Here is a 22,323-nt window from a genome sequence, read left to right as displayed (position 1 = left end):
GTCCCCACTTCACAAAGAGTTTAGAAACATTCCACTTGATATTAAGAGGAAAACGTGGGACTTAAACCCAGTATTCAAACTCCAATTCCCGCATGGTTTCTGCAGAAATTGCTCTAGATGTAAAGTGAGTAAAGTACTTTTTCATAGCTACTCTACATGTTCCATCAAAACTCTCATGTAGAAAGCAGATCAAGTGGCCACAGGAACATGGCTATTTAAAGCCAGATCTTTTGCACCAAGTCCCAGGTTAATCTTCACATCACTGCTTTGCAATCGTTTTGAATCTTGGGGTTACATCTTAAATACATCTCGATGTATTCTTATTCCTGTCGTATAATAAACAGTCATGATCCATTAAATGTGACCACATTGAAGAAGGCCAAAATAATATTTACAAGATCATTATTCCTTTACTTTTAAAATGGGAAAAGCAAAATACTAAATAAAAGGTAGCTCCCTTTAATATTTTCTTTCTGCCATATAGTCTATTTACGTGATCACAGATTACAGGAGCTGCCATTTAAAAGAAAAGGTGAAATTTTCCAGATATGCGCTTTCTTACTCTGGTTGGCCAAACAGTGTGCTTTTCCCATAGATGTGGGTCTCCAGACTTCTTTGTATTCCTGTAAATTATAGCAATTCCTCCTTCATGGTGCCACTGGGAAGCCCAGCAGCAAAGACTAATCAAGTTGAAGAAAGCACCACAAACACTTCCTAAAGTGCCCACATCTACAACCATCAACATGAAGACAACAAAAGAAAGTAAAAACAGGGTATAAAAACAACGCACCAACTTGTTTTTTTTTCTTTCCTCATTGTCAGAACTGAAACAAAAGAAAACTAGATTAACACTACAATTACATTTGTAGTATCCATGCTATACTATGATATAGAAATCTATTAAAATATATAGTCTGTGTGATATGAAAATGAAATTCTTAATTTTAAGTTGTATTATATAGAATAATAAAATATTCCCAGCCCTATGTCTGTATGTCCCACCAAGAATTGAACAAATCCAACTGCTACTTTAATAGGATCAGAGTTCTCTTGTGGTATTTGGTGGCTCATCACTAACAGAGTGCCAAGTAAGAAATGAAAAACAGAATCTACATTTCCACCTCCCTAGTTACTTTCTGTTAATTAAATACTTATGAAGTGCAACCTTCCATTTTCATAATTTTAATATTGTCAGAATTTGTCATTGGGAAAATAATGGCAAACAACAGCATCTAAGTTGCCTCTTTTTATTGCTGAGTGCATTTGGCTGCACAATAATCAAGTCCTTGAACATTGTGTGCCAAGTTACATGTGGAAGCTTCAGCTGCTGACAAGGGGGCCTATTCAGTTAGGAACTCAGCCCCTTAGAAATTAGGGTGGTGTACTCCCGGTTAATTACCCAGATAACTGAACCCCTGACTCTTTGCTCTGGAGATTATCTGTGTATTACACCACAGAAGCCGAAGTGTTGCCAATGAGCACATTAAAAGGTCAAAGTCACTAAATGCTTATTTTTAAAAAAACTTCCCATCATAAAATCTTTTATGAAGGAAGCACAACTGTGAATAATCCTGCTTTTCAGCTTGTTAAAATTTGTTGAGATAATAAATTAGAGATCACTTAAAACATTCGTCAGGAAATTGTTAAGAGAACAAATACTAAGATTCTTCAGTTGCAATGTTTTTAAAGTTGTAAGTATATATATTAGCCTCTAGGGGGAACTCCAGGTTCTTCCCCTTTGATTTTCTAAAGGCTGAGAAAGGAAAAGAGAAAACTCCATCCTCCTGTGAGGGAATAATCTGATGTGGCAGATTTCAGGACACTGAATGGACAATGTGTTGTAGGACTGGAGCTTTCAGAGACTTCAAGAGATCTGTATGCAACTACTTCTGAAGCTCTCCATTCCCTCCATGAGGCACAGACTAAATCACTGCTTGGGCAGACTGGCAAATTTGCACTCCCTCTCTCTCTAGATGTACATACAGACAGAGATATATACAAACACATATGCATATGCAACTGCACCCAGGATTATCTGATTACTCCCGTTGCTTAGCCAATCTTCTCCATGCCCTTGAGGGTAAATATTGCCCACAGGAACATTTATCAAGCCTGGTTCCCTGGCCATAATATCGGAGCACTAAAGATCTTTCTCTGATTTCTAGTAAAATGCAAGAATAATACATAAATCATCTATTTTAAAATTGTACAGGATACCATTACCTAGCGTGTGACTTTGAGCATCTCCCTTTGCTCTGCAAATCCCACTTTCCTCACTAGATGGTTTCTAAGATGCCTTCTGATTCCAAACTCTATGCATCTTTTTTTCTTTTTCTTCAATAAGGTCTTCAACGCTAAGTGAAATTTTGTTTAATAACTCTTGGCAGTGTACACCATTTCTCAACCATTGATCTAATTGAAATAATTCCATCCAAGGTCACAGAGCAAAACCTAAAACACCCAGCAAGCATATAAGAACTCAAGCCAAGGCATGTGATCAGTCAGCTGCAGAAACCTGGAACACAACAGCCAGAAACCACCTGAAGAGAAAACCTCAACAGTGAAGTCACATCTGCCTAGATTTAATCCGGCATATTGGATAACATGTGCGACAAGCCTTCCTGGAGCCTCGGGACATGGGCTCAGCAAATGTACACGTGGACTTTTACACCTACAAATTCAGTGGGCGCACAGACACCTTGCATAAATCATCTTCCCGACTGTGCCAGCAGCATTTCTTTCTATAAGTATGCGGCAATTCAGACACCAATTTGGAGGAACACAGCCCATGTTTGTGTAGGAGGCACGGGGTTTTCACAGGACAGGCAGAGAAGGATTCTTGTTCCTTCCCTACATACTTGACAGCTCCCATTCCTTCCTATTTTGTGTCTTTTGTGTATCTTGGTTACTCAAGGAATAAAATGTCCAAAGCAGCGCAGGTAAAGGACAAAGAAGAAAATTAGAATCAAGAATTCCAATTTTCCCAGAGAAATCAAATAACAAAATGGGATATTATTGGGGAAGGCAGAACAAAGAAGGATCTTAAATGGCAATTGATCCAAAACCTTCTGGGCAAATTAGGAGACAAATTTAGAGAAGTCCAGTCCTTGACTGTGATGATCTTCATTTTGGGCTTAGCTTACACATGACGAGTATGTGTCTCACCATAGTGGGGAAAGGTAAGTAGAAAATTCCACTTTTGCACACTCCAGAGTTGAAAGAATCAAGTTAAAATATACCTGACCCATAGCTAATATATTAGTTACACTTCTCAACATAACAAAGCAACCTAATACTTAGGGACTTAATGATAATTTATTATCCCTCCTGGTTCTGTGAGTTGACTGGGCAGTTCTGTTTGTCTCATCTGGACTCACTTATGAGGTTAGTCAGCTAGTGGCTGAAGTGGGCCAGATGTCTGAGACAGCCTCACTCTCACGCCTGGGGCCTCAGCTAGGAAGACTGGTATGCTCATGACATCCGGGACCCTCTCTACAATCTATCATCTGGGCTTTTTACACAAGTTTTTTCAAGAGGGCAAATGTAAAATCTGTAAGATCTCTTAAATTGGAAGTACTGAGTCTGTTACATTCTCCCTATCAGAGCACATCATGAGGACAGACCAGAATCAAGTGGTAGAAAAACAGACACCATCTCTTTATAAGAGGAGCTGCAAAGGATTTGTGGTCCTGGCAGATCTAGCATATACAGGCCAGAGAGAAGTCAGGAGGTTGAATGAGATGCTGATTTGTGCCCCTTCCCCCTTTTTCAATAAACTACGCATTAGGGACCAAAGAGATGCTAGAGGTCATTTATTCATTGTTCCAGATAATTATTCAAAATTGTTAACAAATAAAAAGGATGCAAACGCTACACTTTTCTACAAGGTCTACACCATAATTGGCACTCCATAGGCCCACAATCTAACAACAATGAGGACAGATGCAGGGACAAAAATGTTTCACAGAAACTAAACTCGATTCGGTGAATTTATTTATTAAGCACATATTCTTATTTTCAATGAAAAGTTATTGCCTTCTCTACTAAGGAAAGCAATTACTTTTTGCACAGAGGATCTTTATATGACGGCACCAAGAGATTCTAAAAGTTACAGGTTTCTGGCAAGACTATAGTAGCCAAGGCAGGCATTGTCTAAGCACGCAAATTTTGTAAAGCAAGTCAGCTTCTCAGGGCATGGATATGAAGTTAAAGCTTTGATCTTCAAATAGGCCAATTAGTGTAATGGAGAGAGATCCTTTTTACATAGGAGAGCCTTGATCAATTCTCTCCCTACTGGGTCCCTTCTCAACCTGAAGAAAAATGGACAATGTGATTCAATAAAATGCACCTATTTTTTTTAATGTCACACAATCAAATAGATGTAAATTGGGCTCAAAAAAATGAGAATGGTAGTTTTTTTATTTCCTTTCGTAAATTTTTAGATTAGTAACCAGAACAAAAAAAATTTAAAAAATATAGAGGAATTCCTACTATTAGTGTATAATGTATAAGATGAGAAAGAGCTGAAGAGAAGGTACAAATAAAACCAAGTTTAAAGGGAAAAAAATATTTTTACTAGGGAAATCTAGAAAATGTACAAAGGTGGTGGTATTGCACTGTGATTTTAAAAGTGTGATAAAATTTGTGCCAGAAAAGGGAGGAAGACATTTCTAGATAAAAGGGAGAATAGTGAACACTGAATATTAAAAGAGAGAGAGAGAGAGAGAGAGAGAGAGAGAGAGAGAGAGAGAGAGAGAGAGAGAGAGAGAGACAGGGGCTGGGAATGTGGCTCAAGCGGTAGCGCACTCGCCTGGCATGCGTGCGGCTGGGGTTTGATCCTCATCACCACATACCAACAAAGATGTTGTGTCCGCCAATAACTGAAAAATAAATATTAAAAAAAATTCTCTCTCTTTCTCTCTCTCTCTTAAAAAGAGAGAGAGAGAGAGAGAAAGGAAACAAGACTATAAATGTAGATTGAAGTCAGATAAAAAGGATTTATCTTATTTTGGAAGGTCATAGGGAGCTATTGAAAGTTTTTGAGCAGCAGAATAAAATAACCAGAATAGTACTTTTGGGGAGCATATTCAGGCCATGATGAGTGGAAATGAGAGGTCATGAAGAGAAGCTGGGTTTCTACTACAGTAAACTACATGAGAATACTAAAAGGTCAGAACCATGAAGAAAGATCCACCCCACCACTGGGCAGTTTGCACTCTAAAGTGATACGTGGCCTTCCTTTCTCAGATATGGGACAAACTAAAAGGAATATAAATCTCATGTAGATATTTGATAGAGGAGATGAGAATGTGAGGAAAACATGGGCAGTTTCAATATTCCCAGTTATCTAGACTAGCTTCTGGACAATGATGTTGGGCTTTGCTGGGACACTCAGTGAGCTGGGGACTTCTCCAGCACGCACATAAAAGGGCAGCGACAGGGATGAGAAAGACCAAAAGCTGTGCCGACGGAACCACTGAGAAGCGATGCACACTTTGCAGAAGAATCTGGTTAGTCTGATTTTGCAAGTTTCTCTAGCCATGCTCAGTATTCTGTGAGGATGAATGTAACTGCACATTGGAAACCAAGAGGGATCAGGGGAACTAGGCAAGAATCTGGGCTTCTGCTGAGGACATGCTAGGAAACTCTCATCCTATGGTTCTGGCTGAGGGACCGAAGCCAGACTGAGAGGGAAGGTCCTTGCAGGATAATGGGGTGAAAGGTCTGTGGATCCCGGTCAGCAGGAAAATCAAGGGCTGGAATTGGGGCAATGAGGAGGATAATGTTTTGCTGTGGAGGAAGCAGAGTTCCTACCCTTCTAATTTCCTGAGCTATAGGGGTTATGTGGGCATCTTCTGTTCTGATACCTGTCTTTGACAGGTTCCTAATACAGATCTAATCTGTTGGAATATCCTGGGAGACAGGAATGCCTTTTCTTTCAATGAAGGAACTCTTGGTGACCTCCTAGATGGAGGCTGGTCATCAGAAATACCAAGCCGTCATCAGAACATTGGACCTTTTAGCTACCCTAAACCCAGTCCTCTGGGATGGGGAGAAGGGGTGGAGACTGAATTCATAACTGATCTTTCCTACCAGATGAAAGTCTGCTAGAAATCTCTGAACTATAGGGTTCAGAGAGCTTCTGGGTTGGTGAACACATCCCTGTGTCAGGAGGGGGTGCACCTCAACTCCAGGAGGACAAAAATCCTTTCTCCATCTCATGCTATGTACCTCTTCATCCGACAGTTCATGTGTGTCCTTTAAAATACACTTTGTAGTAAATCAGTAGTAAGTGAACTGCTTTCCCAGTTTCTGTGAGCTACTTCAGCAAATTATCCAACGTAAGAAGAAGGTTGGAGGAAAAAAAGAAAAAGAAAGAAAGAAAAAAGAAAGAGATTGGGGGACCTTGGATTTATAGTCAACCTGGACAGAAGTTGTGGGTAACCTGGAGACCCAATCACAACTCAGATGCATTGTGACTGGCATCCACACTCTTGTGGGACAGTGCCTTTAACCTGCTGGGTCTGTGCTGACTTTGCACTTGTTAGTGTCAGAATGAAACTGCAAGACATTCTGTTGGTGTCCACAGAGAATTAGAGAATTGCTTGGCATGGAAAACCCACACATCTAATCACAGAACTGTTCATCATGAGTATAGTGAGGAAAAATATGCCTGGTTTTCCCTACATCTACATAGTAATCTTCCTACTATTGTAGGGGCACTCAAACCTCCCCCTTCTCAAACAAACCTCAAAAAAATGTGACCAATCTGTAAAGGAGGAGCCTCCCCTTCCTCTAGAAACTCTCCAATTAATGAACACAATATGGGTATTGAATATGTTATTTTATATAATAATATATTATAAATAATAACTCTAATATAATATTGAATATAATTCTTTGCAGTACTTTCTGGCATTAGCATTTTTTATAGTAAACCTTATATTATTTCATCTACAGTAAATCCATGACCTCCTTAACTAATCTGTAATTATTTCCAAACACACAGACAACTACAGAGAAAAACTATGCATAATATAACAAATATCCCTATGCCTACCATTAATCTGATTAAAACTTTTTTGCCATATTTGCATCAATTCTACTTTCAAAAGAAAGATGGATGTACATATACAGAAACATGGTGAGCCTTTTGTGTGTCCCTTCTTGATCCCATTTTTCTTCCTACCATTTCAAAACTAAAAACTGCATCTGAATTTAGTTTTTTATGATCACCATGCACATTTTACATCTTTAATAAACATGTATGCATCTGTAAGTTCTCTTTTAAAGTGCTTTTACTTTTAAAAATGTATGATGGAGGTTAATTCCTAGTTACTACTCTCACTATATGAATATACAGTTTATCCATTCTGTCTTAAGGGACATTTAGATTTCCCGCTATTTTATCTAAAACAAAGAAAATGTTGCAAAGCAATTCTAGGAGACTAGTGGCAACACTGTCTGAACATTACAATTACCTAGGGAATTTTTGAAAATTCAGATGCCCCATCCTACATCTCTGCAGGCAATTTGGGTTTGACCTCACAGCAAACCTAGAAAAAAATACTCACAGGGTACACAGGCGTAAAGAGAAGAGGATACTCAAAGAATGTAGAAGGGTAACACAACCACTTTTGGCTCTTGCAAACCCAAATATCCTCAAAACTACAATGAGTCAAAACTCAATAGATAGAAAAATTTTCCCAATTTCCAGCACGTCAATGTGGCAGAAATACTACCAAATGGCTCTAGAACAGGGATTCTCAAATTTGGTTGCATGTGAGAATCTGCTAGAAAACATTTAAAAATCTGCTATGCCCACGCTGCGGCAGATTAAATACCTGGCAATAAGGATCAAGACATCATTGCTTTTTGAAGCCTTCCCAGGTGATTCTGACACAGTGCTAAAGCTAAGAATCATGTAGTTACCCACCAAACTCCCCTGACAATGAGAATTACCTGCAGCACTCTTTACAAATGCATATCCTCATTCCCCAAACTCTTTAATGGCCAGGCTGGGAACCTGTGCACCTAAAAATGCCTCAGGTATATACCTAAAAGCAAAATTGCCCTCTCTCAAATGAACGGTGCTGAGAGGGCTGCTTCACAGCCACCCGAAAGCCCACATTTGTTGTATCGATCAATTCAAGCAAGTAATCTTGCATTTCCAGATAAAAATCCATGTCTGAGTAGCCCCTCTGACCTTCTTACTGCATTGGTCAGTCTGGCTGGAATTGGAAGGATGAGTTGAGAAGCCATCAGGAAAGAAGCCTGGCCTTGGGAGGGGCTTGGTAGGATGGCTGTGTGCTTTGGGTTGCCATGCCGCTCCACGGGTACTCTTGGAAATGGCCCTCGAGATTCTCACTTGCCTTACTTTAAGGGGCTGTAAAGAACACTGGTGAAAGACGGTCTCTGGAGCCAGATGCCTGAGAACTGGCTCCTCGAACAGCTGCAGCGTGATCCTGAGCAATACACAGAATGGAACCGTGCCTTGGTTCCCTCTTTTGGAAAAACCATTACAATATAAATAGTACCTACTCTCAGGATGCCATGAAAATTAAATAGAAAATAATTATAAATGCCTAGAATTTAAATGCTCAGTAAAAGGTTAATTTACTCCTAATTCAAATTTATACTTCCTGGTGAGCTCATGAGGTGTTTTTTTCATTTATTTTCTAGAATTCTTCCCATTTTCACCCACTCAAACCCCTACTCCTTTATTTTCACTGTAGTAAAGAAAAAGCAAACAAAATTTGTAAACCTCTCTCAAAAAAACGAACTGTATATATTTTAAAAAATATATTAAATATGTTTTCTCTCTCCAGGGCACTATCATGGATTATAATGTGGAGATTAATTATAATATCATATAGTGACAGTGTCTAATTTGATTTCAGCTCTATGCTATTTGGATTCAATTTTTTTTTTTTAGGAACATCTAGGTTTTGGTATCCTATTACCCACTTTGATAACCTGTTGTTGAGTTAAAATAACCCTTTTAGGTAGGAAATTCGTTTTCATGTCAAAGTATTTTGGTCATGCTGAACTTTAATCCCGTTTTCTCTAGGCTTAGCTCTTGCGTCCACTCTAAAAAAAATGAGACTTGTGATAACTATTATTACATAGTACTGATTGTAGAAAGAACCTCAAATCTTTAAAAATTATACTAGAATGTTACATTATGGTTCATTTTAAGTTAAATGTCATGACTAAGAGGAGCTTTTAAAGAAATACTAAAACAAATGTTATTTGAGGCAATTTTAACCATAAAGTGGATCACAATAGACCATGAGACCAGGATTCTGACATCATCTATGTGAATTATGACCCTTAGGTTAATATAAACAAAACACATGTAACCAGCAATATGATGAACCATTTCAGGTCCACCTCGAGGGGTTTAGTAGGCAGACAATGTAGTAGGGTCATTCTAAAACTTGCTCACTTATGGTTTTTAATACAGTTCAGTATTTTTTGTCTTCTCCCTGAGAAGCAGCTGGTCATCTAAACCATCTGGTCTTTTGTGCTGGATAGAAAATGTCACAGTCAAGGTGTTTCAAAGTCATCACAACGAAGCAAATAGATTTGAGATCTGGGAAGCTCACAGAAAACTACCCTGAAAATATATTTCAGACATTTTTATTCCTTAGGACTCCTTCATATGGCAAAACCAAGCGTAGTTGTGATACACTAAAAATAATTAATGCTAAAATCCCTCTCGAGGCTGTGAAGAATTTAGGTCACTTCAGGGAAAGGATAATGTCTATGTTAATTCTGCAAATCCCACAGGATCCAGGTCAGAGATCTACATACTGCAGGAAAGGAAAACATAATTTTAGATGACAGTTAAAGATGATGATTATAGTGACTACAATGAGGGAAAGCCTTTTAATTATGTCAAACTCCCCAAAAGTAATTGTTTTTTGTAAAATATAAGGTGGGAAAAAATATATTACAATGTTCATGCAAATAGTTTAAAAAGTCTACCAAATGATTAAAAAAATCTGTGTTAACTCTTTGCTTGTAGGAGCTGAGTGTCACCAAGGGTACATATTTACTCTATACGTATCTCTATGTACCTGTTATTTTTACAGTCTACATTCATGTGCTATTTTTTGTTCCCCAGTGTCATCCTTGATGTTTTATCTTGACCTCAGCTATTTTCTCATTGTCCCCCATGTCCCCTGTCTCTTAAGACTGTATAAGGCCACTTCTTTCCATTCCACTGTCAATACACTGATCCATTCACCAGTATTTGCCTCTTCTCCAGTATCCCCAGTGAGTCTATATTCTACAGAGAGACTTGTGTGATCATCCAAAAGTATAAATGAATTATGTCTTTCCTACTTAAAGTCATTGAGTGGTTTCCTATATCAGAGAAAATGAAATTAAAATATCTTCAAGATCTTGCAGGAACTGCTGCTACCCACAATCCCAAGCCTGATCTCTAAAAAGGTTATGAACTAGCTTTAGTAAGTGGACACGCACCGCCATTTGTCCTCCCTAAGTCAATTTGCCACCTCTTCCTTCCTGCTATAACCCTGCTTTTGACAGGACTGACAGATCTCCCCGTTTTCTTACAGATAGGATTGGCTAACAGTTCATAGTCAAGGATGCATACGTGGCTACATATGAGGAGGGACTTCCTTCAAGTTTCTAATATCATGGAGATATTCCCTAAGCATCCTATGGAAAATCAGATTCCGTGCTTTTACTCTGTGTTGGAAAATCCTGTTTCTTCTTGGCAGTGATTACGATTTGAAAATATATTATGTGTTTTTTGATCTGATTCTATCTCCAACTGCTCTGCAAGTTCCATAATGATCCTTTGTGTCTTATTTACAAGTGGATATTGTTACCTCTTACAGTAGTGGTAAATATAAATACAAATAAACATTTGTGGGCCAAAGAATAAAGTAATTTATCCTATTATTAAATGCTGCTCTGATCACCATCTGAGCTCCAGAGCTATGAGCCAAATAAACCTTTTTCTCTTTATAAGCTAATGGCTTATAAGTTATATAACTCCATGACATTTATTTTATTTAAGGCAGAGGCTTGGTGAGGGGATGTAACAGTTAATATGACATGTTTTGTGCCCTAAGAAACTATCTAGGAATGGTGGCTCACACCTGTAATCCCAGCCATGGAGGTTGAGGCAGTGGATGGCAAGTTCCAAGCCAGCCTGGGAAAATTGGTGAGATGAGTCTCTAAAATAAATAAACAAATAAAGGGTTGGGGGTATGGCTCACTGGTAGTGGGCCTCTAGGTGCAACTTGCAAGGAACCAGCAAATAACAAAAAGTGACATCAACTACTGCAACAACCGTATGGATATGATCATCCATAATGGATGGCAGGTGCTGTAAGCCTGATACACAGGTAATAGCTGCTCAAAGGAGAGAAAAAGCCCAACTGGAAAGTGTTGGCAAGAGACAGAGAGAGAACTGCTGTCTAGCTGACAGTAAGGCTCAATATTATCCTAATGGAGGTGGGAGGGGAGGATTAACAGATGGAGAAAAAACTGCTTTGAGAAAAAACTCAAAAGGCATTTTCAGAAAGTTCAGGCTGTGTATAACAGGGAGTAGCTTATCAAAAACTAAACATGCTGCCAGGTGTGGTGACACATGACTGTAATCCCAGCCACTCAGGAGGCTGAAACAGTAGGATCACATGTTTGAGGCCAGCCTCAGCAAGTTAGTGAAGTCCTAAGAAATTCAGTGGTTAGGCACCCCTGGCTTCAGTCCCCAGTACCAAGAAAAAAAAAATGCACACAAATATATCATTTCTATATGTTCACTTCCTTTAATTCCTTACCTGGGCCAACCTGAGGATGACCCAGTTAGGTCTAGGAATAAGAACTGTCATTTAGTAAGATTGATGTGAGGGAGGGAGAGAGAGGAAACAGATGTGAGGTCCTGTGTAAGTTCTATCATCATCTTCAGGGGCTGGGGATGTTAACTCCATTAAAAAGTCTATCATCCCAAATTGGAACCAAGCAAGATAGGAAGGAAAGGAATCTGTTATGAAAGTAAGAACACACACACAAAAAATGGCTGTTTAACAGAGGTAAAACCAAAGAACTGAATACAGCTTACAGAATACTGAGGGGTAATGTAATCTATCTCTGCACATCTGTGATCTCACCTGTAGTTCTTGAAATGCCTTTTATTCCCATGTACCAAACTGCCATCACCAGAGGGAAGACAGAAAAAGTTGGAAGAATCAAGTTTTAATTACTTGTGAAAGTCTCTCTCTCTCTCTCTCTCTCTCTCTCTCTCTCTCTCTCTCTCTCTCTCTCTCTCACACACACACACACACACACACACACACACAGATGAATGACAAATTTTCAAATTATTATAAAATGAGTGGCAATGAGTTGAGCTTGAGATACTCTGGCCTCAGCATCCTATGCTGCTGGGATTACAAGTGTGAACTATCGTGCCCTACACTGAATTAACTACTTATTCATATATATGAATTAAAAAAAAATTAAGGACTGCTTCTCCAATGGGGCCATGCAATTAGCACACATGGAAAGGAAACATACACATACACATGATATATAATTATACAGTTATATTGTTTTACTTGTACTCTATTTGGGTTGCTAGGTGTTCCCAAAGGTCCACATGTTAAAGGCTAGATGCCCAGGTGTTGGCACTGGGAGGTGGTAGAGCCTTTGGGAGGTGGGGCCTTGTGGGACATCCTTTCTTTAGTGGGGTGTGTGTCTTTGAAAGGGATTATGGGACCCTGGTATCACACTCTCTCTGATTCCTGGCTTGTCCTCTAAGTGGTTTGTTCTGACATGCATCTCACCTCCTTCACTCCAGAATTGCCATCTAGCACCCTCACCAGAAGCCCAAAGCAATGAAACTACTGGATCCTGAACTGAAAGCTCCAGAGCTATGAGCCAAATAACCCCCTTTTCTCTTTATAAGCAGTTACTCCAAGTATTTTGATGCAGTAATATGAAGTTTACTAATACAATGTGCATATGTATTCATGCACATATGAGCTCAGATATATTTTGAAATGTGTTACACATTTCAAAAATGGCCCTTCCTCTTTGTATTACTTGACCCTTGTCAAATGTCTCTGAGGAGTAAATAACATTTTGTTACTACATGTTTTTTTTTTAAGATATGAAAGTAAATGTAAAGAGATGATGTTGTTTGCCTAAAGAAATAAGTCAGTTCATGCAGAAAGTAAAGCGGAGCCAAGATTTCAAAACTCATTGAGTCCAGTGATCCTTCTAATGCATTTAGAACAGCACGGCAACATCTTCTCTTGTAGCAGGTGGGAGAATGATTAAGGTGGTGTCTCATATATAATGTCGCCCTAGATTTATACATCACATTTCTTCCAAAGGGTTTTCAGATATTATCTCATTTGTCTTCCTACATCCCTGAAAGATAAGTCAGGGCAGGTAGGTTCATCTGCATTCCCTAAGATGGATTTATCTGAGGTGAGGAAGGGTGAAGTCACTGTGAGCTGCGGAGCTCAGACGGTGATCAGACCAGAATTTAAGCCGCCTGCTTTCAACCTCAATCTTGGCTGATCTGTGTAACAGAATCATGTGAAGGCAAGCGGGCCTGGGAGGGTGAGGTTGGGAAACTTCAGCAAACAGCTGTAATTCTGCTATTCCATTGTTTCTTTTCCTAATATCTCTTTCTAGGCAACAGGATTTTAAATAGAACTTCTCCTTTTCTTCGAAATTGATGATTAATGTTTAATGCAAAAATAACACTAATACCCCATATCCTAAACAGAATGGCAAACAGTAGGGGCTCCTCATCTTCAGAGTATTCTAAGGCGGCCAAAGTGAACTCGATGTCACTTCAGCCTCCTGCCTTCCCTTTTCCTGTCTATGAAAAAATAAAAATGGAAAAGGAGACGGGAAAGAGGCCATGCATTCTTGTTATAAATTCTTGACCCAATTCTTGACACCTACCTCTGTTCAACATGCTAAATCAGTATCTAAGAGAAGCCTGGATAGATACTGGGGTTCCAGAAGCTCACTGATTTATTACGGAGAATTCTTGATCATTCCTGTGTCTATCAAGGCCAAGAGAAACCTAATCGATAAAAATAAAAAAAGGTAGAAAGGAGTGACTTTAAAGAATTGCACCTTGTTGTTCCTGTGTTTGATTTCCATGGTTAAGAGAATAGGACTGGAATCACCTTAGCAGGTGATTTTTGGGAGGACATCTGGTCAGGGGAGGGACCTCACAGAGCAAGAGGCTACAGGGAAGGTCCAAGAAAGGAAGACTCTACAGAAAGGAAGCCTAGCCCCGAGAAGCCCTCTAACAATCTTTTTGCATGTCCCCTTTTAGATCAAACTAGCAAGGAATAAGTTGGGTAGCAGGAGCAATCCACAAAAATTACAACAGCACAATCATGTAAAAGACAACTACTCTTATTGTTTTCTTTCCCCTTAACCACACAAGGAAAATAAGAGGAAGGAGGTTTCCCAAGGTCTGTCAACTTTCCTATTCTTGAGTAGGAGTAGATAAGTAAGTCACAGCCCCTTCTCCTAGATCAAGGGTCCCCATGCCTGTCCCCATGATGTTAGAAAGTTTTATAAAAGACATGAAATTGGAGTTTTCAACTGGATGGAATTTGAATAGTGGGAAATGACTTGAGAGTCGTGGAATCTGCCTGGGATGCTGTGAAGGGATTTGCTATCCAACTGGGGAGAGGAATTTGACATCACACAATAGGGGAGCAAGGACTGGTAAAAAAATAAAACCATTTCATGTTTGTTCCCTACTGAGCTGAGCCTGCTCCATAAACTAGCTACATGTAGATGCCAACATCAACTGAGACAGTGCAGGAGGAAGGGCAGGCTTCGGCAGTGAGAGAAGAATATTATCTATGCTTCCTCACAGAAATGATTTACTGCAATTGAAATAGCCCAGGAGGCCCAGGAAGAAGCGATGGGAAGAACTATGTGCTTGCAGCCCTCTCTTTGGCAATACTTGCAGTTTTTAGATTCCTTCTAGATTCCTTCTTTCCCACTTAGATGCACTTGGATTGGGGCAGTGCACACTGAAAAATCTAGAGAGGTTTATACTTGACACTACAAGGAACATTTATTTCAGGCATGTTGCTACATCAATTAAACGTGATGTGTATTCACAACATTAGTCATTCCACACAGCAGCTCATTATAATGCATGTGCCTTGCAAAAGCAGCCACGATTCAGTGAGGCATGAAACCACAAAGCATCATTATGGATCATACATCACTATTTTTAAAATATATTAAGTTGTTGCAAGGGTTTTATTCTCCCAATTATTAATGCTGGCCAAAATTACCAACTTTCTTCCTCACTTATTCACGGTAACTTCCATTTGACCTTCCATCCTGATTATATAAATTGACCCTCTAATTAGCTTAATTCAACAATAATTTTAAAAAGTGTTTTCCCACCATTGTGAAATGAATACCCATAAATTTGGCATAAAATATTAAAAAGTAAATGGCTCTAATAAAATATTATTAGGGGCTGCTATTTCTAATTTAAAACACTCATTAATTAAGTTTCAGCATGAGGGTAACTAAACTAAAGTAAATCACATAAATGAAAAAAGAAAAATAAATTGAAATATAATTATAGAAATGACTATTTTAGTTTCTGTAAGCAAACTGTAATTTAGTAAAATTAGGTATAATTTAACACATTAACTGAAAGGGTGAAAATAGGAGAATCCAGTGTGAATTTAATTCAGTTCAACTAAACCAAGATTTACTTTAAGCATATCATAGGAATAAGTAAATGCATGGAGGGTTGATGGAACCACAGAATTGCAAAGATAAGTAAGATAAAGTCAACAAGCAGGAAGGAATGCAAGTTTGAAGGTATCACTATCAGTCAAATGCTGTGTAATGAACCAATATATTTACTAGCTAAAAGCATGTCTTATTTGCTATACCAGTCAGGGCCTGATAAGAAACAGATGGCATGTTCAAAATGGTTTAAATGAAAATGATTAAAGGAAGGACCATTTATAAAGGCATGAGGGGGATGTCAAGGGACACCGGAGGAGTGCATGAAGCACTAAAGCCCCATTGGCCAATTCTCCCTACCACCTGTGGGAAGGACCCTGTTTCCTCAGGACCTACTGAGAGATGAGCCAGGAGCAGGCCTGGTGCACCCAACAAAGTGTGGCAGGGGAGGAGGGCGGCCAGATCCAGAACCTCACAAAAGGGTGAGTGAGGGCTGCAAAAAGCTGGTGTCTTTCTCCTTCCATGTTCTCATCTCTTGTAGGGCCTCCACTCCTCTCTGTCTAGACACCCTGAAAGCTGAAATCCAAGGATTTCAGGGACTATGATCAAAGAGGCCAGAGGAGGATTGGGGTGCCGTGGGGGCAGGAATAGGCAACCAGAACAGTGCATTTATTAAAATGAGATTTAGAGTACAGTTAACCAGACTTCTCTTAATGAACAGGATAAGGTCTCAAAACCAGCATCCACAATGAAACAAGGTCCAATACTGAAAATAGAAAAAGAGAGATTTTGAAGAACATACTAAAGTACTCTAGCCTTCAAGGCATGTGATATCTTGACAGGGAGTTTGTATCACTGATCATCAATGAAGGAAATAAATCCTGGACAACAGAAGCTTCCTTCTGCTTAGAAGCACACATCTCAACTGCATTGGTAAGACAGGCACATTTTCTTATGCAGCTCTGGAATCCATGCCTCCATCTTTCCTTATTTTTTGAGAATGAATTTGTCACACCATAGACACTCAGTGAAGACACTTAACCACGTATCTTCAGAATTCAGGGAACGTATAGGAGGAAAAAAAAGAAAGGTTGAAACTATAATGTGTGATTCAGATTGTAGCAAATCAAATGCTTATATTAAGGACAATTCTGATTAAAGGTATTTGGGGTTAGGGAAAAAAAATGAGTGAATCACGGCATGGAAGTATTTATCCCAAATAACTACTTCATAGCTCTGTTAAGGAAGATTTGGTGTACAGGATGAAATGTCAAAGCTTTTAATTGAAAGCCTGAGAGATTTTTATTATTAACAATTGGTCATAAACATGGGCTTCTCAATGATTCTTGCCACTTGGTATCAATGAATTTCCTCAGAATTGATACACATAGGTCCCATGATACGCTGACTTCTTGTTCTAATTTTTCATGACTCCATTCAAGACAGAAACTGCTTTTTTAATTGTAAAGGGAAAACTGTGAAGGCTTCCTCAGTGGGAAACGAGCAGGACCTTGGTTCTTCTCGTGAATGAAGAATACTGGTAATAAAGCAGGAATAAAGACCTGATATAAGTTGTGGGACTTCTGTGAGGGCATTAGTGGAGCCTCATCTGATAGAAACACCAAACACAGGATATTCTCGCAGGAACCCTTCCTGACTCTCAGAATAATAAGTGCATGTCAAAAGAAATTGAAAAGACACGTGGAGAAAAATAATTCTCCTGGTGCCTTAATATTAGTCACAAATATTAGCTCTGAATTATAATTCAGGTTGGCAAAAAGTAAGTTTCTCTCTTTCAGGTCTTTCAATCTAAGTGGAAGTCATCATAAAAATACAAATTTCAAATATTAACTGACCAGTTCTATGAGATCTTTATAATTAATGAGGTCTAATAATGAGTTCAGCATGATTTCATGAAGAGCCAATAATACCTTTTGTAGTGGTAAGAGACATTATAGAAGCACATTTAGAAATAAACAACATTCACTTTGTTTAAAAGATTGAGGGGGAGGGCTGGAATTGTGGCTCAGCGGTAGAATGCTCTTGCCTAGTACCGGCGGGACCCAGGTTCAATCCTCAGCACCACATAAAAAGAAAGGCATTGTGTTGTGTCCATCTACACCAAAAAAATAAATATTTTTTTAAAAAAAGATTGAGGGGAAAGATCTATTTTGTTGGTTGTTTACCTACCCTCAATCCTACCAGCATTCCTGTGCCTTGGGGTGTTGTTATTATCTTATCTGAAAAGCATTGAGAGACTATCTAAAATTCCCAATACAATTTCAAAAACACCAAAGGTATAAACGGAGCAAAAGTGAATCGAAAAACAATAACAACAACAACAACAACAAAAACACCTTTGGAACAATTGTTAACACTGGAGGCTCTTTTTTATGTTTTCCTTTAGGGAAGTGCTGATTGGATAACTGATAACCTTTCTCAACAATCTTTGCTTTTGAATCTTTGGAGAAAATTTGGTTTGCACAGTGCTTTTGCTAAGGCCCTGGTCTCACCTTCAACAAAAGCTATTTATTTATTCTCTACCACACATAAAACTACGAGGAGATATGTTGAAGGTTTTTTTACCCCTGTTTTATAAAGGGAAAAATGGAATCACAAAATGAAATAATCAATATTAGGAATATTTCTAACCTGCTTCTCTAGGATGAATGTCATATATATTTTTAGTGATTAACATATTGTATGTGTATGTATCTCTGTGTGTGTGTGTGTGTGTGTGTGTGTGTGTGTGTGTGTGTTCATGTCTTTAGGGGAAGTCTAATTTAATTCCATGAATTAGGTTGCAGATGGAGATGTAAATTTTCTTTAGGACACAATTTCCCTGGAAATCCCAAATTCTTTAATTCAGCTTTTATAAACGGTATAATTTCTGGCAAACACTGTCAGATGCTAGTTGGACAGGAGTAATAAAAAGGACATCACACATGGCACTCTTGGCATGTCATGAACTCTGTTGAAGGCTCCATATAACTACCTCATTATGCTCTTCATTACCAACTGTCTATTATTAAGATACCCAGACAAACAAGAGGGCACCACCTCAGAAAGTGAAATCTACTAAGTAGAACTAGGAGAATGTGAATTGAAAAACAACAACAAACTTTGGAACACTTATTAACACTGGAGCCTCTTTTTTATGCTCTCCTTCAGGGAGGTGCTGAGTGGATAACGGAAAACCTTCTTCAACAAGCTTTGCTTTTGAATTCTTTGGAGAAAATTCAGTTTGCACAATGCTTTTGCCAAGGCCCTGGTCTCACTTTCACAAAAGCTATTTATTTCTTCTTCTACTGCACATATAACCAAGAGGAAATAAGTTGAGTACTTTAAGAGGAGTTAGGGAAAAAAGTATAAAAATTGAGGATAAGATATAGTTCATGTTTGTATAATTATATCAAAAAGATCCTAATGTCATGTATAACCAAGAAGAACATTAACAAAATAAGGAAATTTGGAATTTATTTGCTCATATAAAGTACCCAGAGATTGCTCATGTGTGGGTACCACTAGATACTGATGCTTAAATATTATCTACACCCTTGAGGTGACTTTTCTCTTTGTTGGCTACACTGTCAGATTTGTTCCAAGAGCCAATAAAATAATTGCTGAGAGCATCCCCTAGTATTTCCAGAAAGGTGGGGGGGGGAATCTCAGGAGTTCATATAATGTCTCATTTACCTGGTTTAGTTCGCATGCCTGGGAAACTGAGGGTAACATCTTGCATACCAAGAGTAACAGACATATTAATTGCCTAAACAATATTGGAGTCTGGGAAGTTAAATGCTCGAGATCAAGCCAATAAATACTCAAACTCAAGTCTGTTCATCCTCAGTCTCTCTCTTCCAGATATAAATAAGTGCCTTCATAATAGTCAATTACCAGCCTGGGACAATGTCTAGCACTTGCTTTGAAAAACTACCCACTCTTATGAAGCACAGTAAACCCTGTGCAATGAGTCCCAGTGGAGATTTCTAGAGTTCTAAAACTCTTTTAGGTTTTCCTTTAAAATAAATCACCCCAATAAAACTAGTTCAGACTCTCAGTGATTTCCCACATCTTTTATCTATGTAATATAATGCTGTGTACCTGGGTGTGGGGGGGGGGAGGAAACACTAAGAACGTAATAATAAAGGCTGAAAATAATATGTACATTTGGTTTTGCCATGGAAAAGGGTACAGAGACTGAGAGACCTGTAGATGCTGGGCAGGTCTTGCTTCCCAAGTCTGTTCTTCATTTCCAGAATGACTTGACAGCCAGTGGGAATGTGTGCCTCTGAAGGAGAAGCTTGGCACAATCTCAAGGACAAAACGTAAGGTTGATGACAGCCTTGCCATTCCTATCATGGGATGAAGTATATTTTTCTCCAGGAAGGAGGAATGAGCTGAGTCTTCCAGTCCTGAAAGTGAATTCCCAAAAGTGTTGACTACACTGACTCCTGCTACCTGGATGTCACCACAAATAGTGCCTTACATGATTGCTTATTTAGGATTTTACTTCCATCTATACTCTGAACCAAGGGCTCACCCTCTGTATCTGCCTGCAAAATAAATAAATACAGATATGCACACGTCCAAGGGCATGCAGTGCACCTTTCTCCTGGACTTGAAATATAGATGGTTTTTAACAGAACCATTTCTCTTCTTTGCCAGAACAGGGATCATTCTCAAATAGCTGCAGGCGCTAACAATTACTATTTTGAAAATCTGACTCCATGTGATGCAGCATAGTGGAAAGAGTCCTGATTGAAGAGCCAAGTGCTGTATGTGTCATAAATTCTATTTTTTGCATCTATATTGAATAGACTGGTGCCCTTTCATAAAGTAGAAAGTGTTTGAGAAGATGAATAGAGTAACAACATTTGACCTTTTAAGGTTTTGAAAACCTAAGATAATAAATCTCAAATACTTAGAGAAAAATATGTTTTAGGGACATCATTAGAATCGCTGCCTTTGACACATAAAATAAACAAGTAAAAAACTCTTGTGGCAAGATATAATAGCTATCTGGACAATTATTGATTATATTAGTTATGGTCATTTTAGAATATATTGATTGAAGGGAGCAGAGACTCTGGAACTAAATGTCCTGGTTCAAATCTGAGAAGTTCTATTCAGTAGCTTTGTGATTCAGGAGAAGAGCTTCCTCTCTGTGCCTCCATCTCCACATCTAGGAAATATGGGTGATACCCACGGTATCTATCTCCTAATAAAGTCTTATAAATATTAAATGAGGACTGGGGCTGTAGCTCAGTAGTACAGCACTTGCCTAGCATGTGTGAGCATTGGGTTTGATCCTCAACACCACCACCTATAAATAAATAAAATAAGGTATAAAAAATACAACAATAACAAAATAAAATAACAAAAAAAAAAAAAGATGAAATGAAGCTGGGCACAGTGGCACACACTTGTAATCCCAGTGGCTTGGGAGGCCAGGGCAGAAGGTTCAAAGCCAGCCTCAGCCTCTTGGCCAGTCCCTGAGCAATTTAGTGAGACCCTGTCTCAAAATAAATATAAAAAAGGGCCGGGGATGTGGCACAGTGGTTAAGCACCCTTATATTCAATTCTGGTATTTCCCCCCCCCCCAAAAAAAAGATTAAATGAGAAAATAGATAAAGCCTAGAGAATTGTATCTGACATAGATAAATGCTATTAAGAATTTGCTGTTATAATGATAAGTATGAAATAAATGTATAATAACTCAAAAATGATAAGTATATCACATACTTAAAACATAAACAGCAGGGAATGGTGACACAAGCCAGCTCCTTGGGAGACTGAATTGGGAGTTCTCCTTGAACCCAAGAGTTGTTGAAGATCAACTTGGGAAACACTGTGAAACCCCATCTAAAAAAACTTAAATGGAAATGATACATATTTGAATGTAAATATGCAAGTTAAAGTGTCATTTAGGAAATGCTATTCTTTATTATACTCCTTGGTGAGAATTTTTCTTTGGTTATTGTTAAAACACACAGAAAACAAAACATTTTCAAGGTTCATTATAGTAGTAAAATATAAATAAAGATCATGTAATAATATTAAGACCAGCAGCAAGAGCAAGTAGCCTGCCCCATGCAGCATTGGTGTGGCCGGCATTGGCTGGAGCTTTGCAGCAGTGATTCCCTTACAAACACCCCAGCAGCCACTACTCTGATGGTCCCCAATTTCTTTGATGAGTAAATTGAGGTCCAGAAAGGTTAAGTAACTGGCTGATACGTACAGAATTAAAAGGCACTGGGCCGGGCGTGGTGGTGCAGGCCTGTTCCAGTGGTTGGAGAGGCTGACACAGGAGGATCGTGAGTTGAAAGTCAGTCTCGGCAAAAGCAAGGCACTGAGAAACTCAGTGAGACCCTGTCCATAAATAAAATACAAAACAGGGGTAGGGATGAGGCTCAGTGGTGGAGTGCCCCTGAGTTCAATTCCTGGTACCAAAAATTTACAAACTAAAATAAAAGGTGTTGAACTTTGGACAGACACCTATTGAAGGTGGGCCCAGGCTCATAATCTCAACCATGACGACAGTGACCCTGTTCTAATCAGCACTTTTTTGTGCTGATACTTTCT

At 38.8% G+C, this 22,323-nt stretch overlaps 1 protein-coding gene across 12 annotated transcripts in view; it reads right to left on the bottom strand.

Annotated features, from left to right (window-relative positions):
- The window catches only part of Inpp4b (inositol polyphosphate-4-phosphatase type II B), a 750,819-nt gene that overhangs the window by 281,183 nt on the left and 447,313 nt on the right, over positions 1 to 22,323 (bottom strand). The window contains exon 4 of one of the 12 annotated variants that reach the window (XM_078022083.1): positions 791 to 824. The exons of the other annotated variants lie outside the window; for them this stretch is intronic. Within the exon in view, the coding sequence (XP_077878209.1) occupies positions 791 to 824 (34 nt within the window). The remainder of the gene's footprint in view (positions 1 to 790; positions 825 to 22,323) is intronic. 12 annotated transcript variants of the gene reach the window in all.

This window comes from Ictidomys tridecemlineatus, chromosome 9, assembly GCF_052094955.1.
Source record: "Ictidomys tridecemlineatus isolate mIctTri1 chromosome 9, mIctTri1.hap1, whole genome shotgun sequence".
Lineage (NCBI taxonomy): Eukaryota > Metazoa > Chordata > Mammalia > Rodentia > Sciuridae > Ictidomys > Ictidomys tridecemlineatus.
Note: the sequence above shows the minus strand (reverse complement) of the source record. Positions and strands in the feature narration are given on the sequence as shown.